This window comes from Pundamilia nyererei, unplaced genomic scaffold, assembly GCF_000239375.1.
Source record: "Pundamilia nyererei isolate P.nyererei 1_Seehausen unplaced genomic scaffold, PunNye1.0 scaffold00063, whole genome shotgun sequence".
Taxonomy (NCBI): Eukaryota; Metazoa; Chordata; class Actinopteri; order Cichliformes; family Cichlidae; genus Pundamilia; species Pundamilia nyererei.
In genome coordinates, this window is record NW_005187464.1 from 2168094 (window position 1) to 2172695 (window position 4602).

Here is a 4602-nt window from a genome sequence, read left to right on the forward strand (position 1 = left end):
ATGGTTTTCAAGGCTTTAAGAAGTCCATCTTCATATCCCCACAGCAGCTCTCCCACTGAACGAGTGGTAAAAAGGCCTTGCCCGGTGCCCTTCATCTTCCTTCAGATCACTAAATGCAACAAGGAAATAACCTTGAATCTTTCCATCACTGTGTACTAGGACAAAAAAAAAAAAAAAAAAAAAAAAAAACGGGAGAAGAACGCCGTTACAGGATTATTAGTTTGAATAAACATAAAGCATACAGCAGGCCATGTAAGTTAATATTGAGGTATAATATATATTTATATATTAAGAAAACAACTTCCTTATTTAATCTTGCTGATTGACTGAGGTTTTGCAGACATGTGAACAAAAACCACATGCCCATGTGCCCATTAACCATGTTATGTGAACTTCTCCACAATTGTGGGCAAGTGACAATCATGGTGACAATGTAGGATCAAGTGACTAAGCTCCCAGTCACACAGACCTAGATATTGACCCTCTGGCAACCACCACTTGCTAGGGAAAAACATCTCATCTCCAAGCAAAAACCTCCATTTGACTGCTATCCATCAATCCTCTTCTGCCTACCCAATTAAGGGTCACCAGGTGGATGGAGCCTATCCCGCTGCCATAGGGCGAGAGGTGGGGTACACCCTGGACAGGTCGCCAATATGTTGCAGGGCTAACACAGAAAGACAGAACCATTCGCACTCATATTCACACCCGTGGGCCATTTGGAATCATCATTTAACCTCCATTTAGAGTCTGAATGGAAGTGATAGACTTGTCAACAAATACTACCCAACTACTCTCCAAACTGTAGTGAAACCGTAGAAAGTGCAGCACAAACCAGAAATCTACCCTCTTTGAAACATGTTGACTGTAGCGCTGAGGCAAAACATTACTTTGAAAACAAACCTTATCCATATAGGAAATGCTCCACAGGAAATGCTATAGGCACTGGGCAACCTACTAGCAACCAGAGCAAGACCCCTAAGAGGTCTTTTCTGCAGCACTTTCTTTGCAACCAACAACCAGCAACTCCTGTGAACCACTCAACAACCAGTTGAGGAATATACATGAGCAATGCCCACATGTGAGAAACCTTAATATTCGTCCTAATGTGAGAAAACTATAATACTGTGAGTGGCAGATCAGATCCGTGCTGTAGACTATTGCTCACCATGGCAGGGATATTAACTGTCCTGATGAGGTCACTCTCTGGACCTCGGGACATGTTACGCTGAAAAATGTAGGTTTTAGTGTTGACAGCTGTTACTTTAGTGCCATTATCCTGAAAGTCAATTTGCTCCATAGGCCGGTACTCTCTGTGGAGGAAAAGCAAAACATTTTTAGACAAGAGAAAAGATTCTTTGTTACAGAGCTGCAGCCAAATATAACAACTAGCTTTGTTTGTGATTTTAAAAAAAAGCTATAGCGTAACTCCCTACTTTGCATCTGCACTCTTTAACACGCCATGTTATATAGCACAATACATGAAAAAAGTGTGGGGATATTAAGACATGCAGTTCTTCACATGACTGATAATGTCACATTTACTCTACATGAAAAGTGGGTTGAAGATTGTTCGTCTATTGTGGCTCAATTTCCCTTGACACACATCTGTGCAGTTTGTGACTGTGTTTGTGACATGTGACTGTGATGCAATTATTGGAAAAAAAAGAAGAAGCTTTTTTTTTTTTTAAACCATAAAACGTGTCAATGGTGAGTTGTTTCTTAATAACTCAATAACAATTTCCTAAAACTGCTTTATTTTAACTGATTTGGTGACCCAGATAACGTATGTAAGTATTTACGTTAGTTTTCAGTGCTACTGAAAACAAGTCAGTGCCAAAAGAGATAAGATGGTTATCAGCTGTGTGCAGCGATATATTATACTATCACTGGGTATATGGATAATATGAATCAAATAAACTTTCTTTTCACCTTACACGTAGATCTAGTTCAAAGTGCTTTACAGGTAAAAAAAAAAAAAGGCAAATTAAAATTGGCATATATTAAAAGAAAATTAAACAGAATAAACTTTAGAACATGTACACACCAAGTGAACAAAATAAGGCCAATAAAAATTCATTTTAAAAACATAATGCTACATAAAACAGGAAAACCAAACTGTCAAATGATTAAACCAATAAATTAACCTATCAGCGAATAAAAATAAAAAGATCTGAAAAGGGAAAACAATGAAATAACATCAAGTCAAACAGTAAGTTAAAAATGTAAAACAAAGTAAGTAATATATGTAAAGCACGTTTAATCAAAAGCCAGTTTTATGAACGTCGAGATCCTGTGGGTGTGGACTGGGTAGAAAATAAACTGCACATTGACCTTTCATGGCACAATAACACTGAATGAACACAATAAAAAAAAACAATAAAATGTGCTTTCGGAAAAATAAACATCTCCGTGTCACAGTTCGTAAGTCTCAGCACCAAAACTAGTACAAAAATGCTGTCTCTCAGGTGCTTACAGGTATCCAAGCACAGGATTGCTCTGCATCTCTTTAAATTTATCTCTAACAACATTCACATGTTTTTTTCTTAAACACACTATAGACCAGGGGTGGGGAACTCCAGGCCTCAAGGGCCAGTGTCCTGCAGGTTTTAGATATCACCCTGGATCAGCACACCTGAATCAAATAATTAGTTCCTTACCAGGCCTCTGGAGACATGTGTCCAGAGACTTCAAGACATGTTGGGAGGTAATTTAGCCATTTAACGTATTTCCCGGACTACAGAGCGCACCTGAATATTAGCCGCACAAGCTAAAATCAGGGGAAAATCCTGTTTTGTACATACATTAGCCGCACCTGACTAAAAGCCGCAGGTGTTTCAATGTTGACTTATCATATGTAAGAGAATTGTCAGGAAAGAGATGGCTGTTTGGAGACACACCCCTTTTATTAATATTTTGAAAAACAAGTTATGGGTACATATTTGCATAACTTTTTAGGTATATGTACAAGTAGCGGTAATTATAAGTACGAAACATGTACTGTGCTTCATAAATGAGTAACAAATGTAGTACATAGCAATAACCTGCAGCACACCAGAAAAATAGATTCGGACTACCTTTTAGGCTCAGGTGCAGCGACACAGCTTTAACAAGAAGAAAAGTCAGTCATTCACCACCATCTTTCTCTTCTTCCTGCGCACTAAAACCACCAAAGTCCTCTTCTCCAGTGTCGGAAATGAACAGGTTCAGGATGGCTTCGTCATCCACTCTCAGCTTCTTTCCTTCGTTGTCACTTACAAAACCAACCAAACAAATCCTCGTTGTCAGTGTCAGAGTCGAACACCCTCAGAAGGGCCGTGGCGGTGTCCTCCTCTCCATCATGCAGCAGTCCAGCCCTTTGAAATCCGTTGGTGATCGTGGATGTTTTCACACTTTTCCACGCTGTCAGAATCCACTGGTGGAGTTGAGCATAACTTGCTTTTCGCAAGTTTATCGCCGCTCGTCATCCACGACTCCCGCTGAACACATAGCGCTACTTTGAAGTTTGTTTTTCGCGCTACTTGTACAGCACTATGTTGCCTGGCGGATGGTGACCAACATACCACTCTTGAACCCCGATACTGTGTGTCTGATCACATGCCCTTCCACCAGGCAACGTAGTGCCGTACAACAGCGGAACAAACAAAACAAATCGTCTTACGATATGACAAAAATCATGGACAATCCATAGAAAAGCCGCACCTGACTAAAAGCCGCAGGGTTCAAAGCTGGTGCAAAAAGTAGCGGCTTATAGCCCGACAATTACGGTAAATCAGCTGTGTTGGATCAAGGACACTGTGCGACGACAGTGTCCTGTGAGAGCTAAGCAAACCCTGGGATTCAAAAGCTTGAGCAGAAATGACTTGATGTAACAATTTTCTGTATTGACTTTATCACTTCGTCATATTGTTGTCGAGGAATTTTGGCCTGCTCTTTTCACAGCATTGTTTCCATTCATTGAGATTTACAGGCACAGCTCTCTTAAGGCCCTGAAACAGCATTTCAGTCAGGTCGATGTCTGGACTTTGACTGGGTCATTGCAACACTTTGATCATTTTCTGTTTTCAGCCATTCTGTTGTAGATTTGCTGCTGTGGTGGAGATCATTGTCCTGCTGCACGACCCAGTTTCAGCTGAAGCTAACTGTCAGACAGATGGCCTCACATTTGGCTCTAAAATACTTTGGTATACAGAGCAGTTCATGATCTAATCAATGACTGCAAAACAAGAACAAATCATCACTCCTCCAAAACTGGCTGAAAATTTGTATGAGGCGTTTGTGCTGATACAATGTGTTGGGCTTTCTCCTAAAAGTAGGGCTGTGCATTGTGGCCAATCATCTCTTTGGTCCATCTGAAAAAAGCACAGTGTTCAAGAAATCTTGTGGTTTGCTCAGATGCAACTTTGCAAACGTAAGCTGTGCCGTCTTGTTCTTTTTTTTTTTTAGAGTGAAGAGACTTCTGCCTGGAAATCCTGCTGAACAAGCCACGCTTGTTCAGTCTTTTTCCAACTGTCATGAAGTGTAATATTTAGAGAAATCTTGTGGTTTGCTCAGATGCAACTTTGCAAATGTAAGCTGTGCCGTCTTGTTTTTTTTTTTTTT

General features: G+C 40.3%; 1 protein-coding gene across 1 annotated transcript in view; it reads right to left on the reverse strand.

The window, feature by feature from the left end:
- scarb2c (scavenger receptor class B, member 2c) overlaps window positions 1–4602 on the reverse strand; it is a 20845-nt gene that overhangs the window by 13172 nt on the left and 3071 nt on the right. Inside the window, exons 3-4 of the mRNA XM_013911398.1 lie at window positions 1169–1313; window positions 111–152 (exon numbers count right to left, since the gene is read on the reverse strand). Of these exons, the coding sequence (XP_013766852.1) occupies window positions 111–152; window positions 1169–1313 (187 nt within the window). The remainder of the gene's footprint in view (window positions 1–110; window positions 153–1168; window positions 1314–4602) is intronic.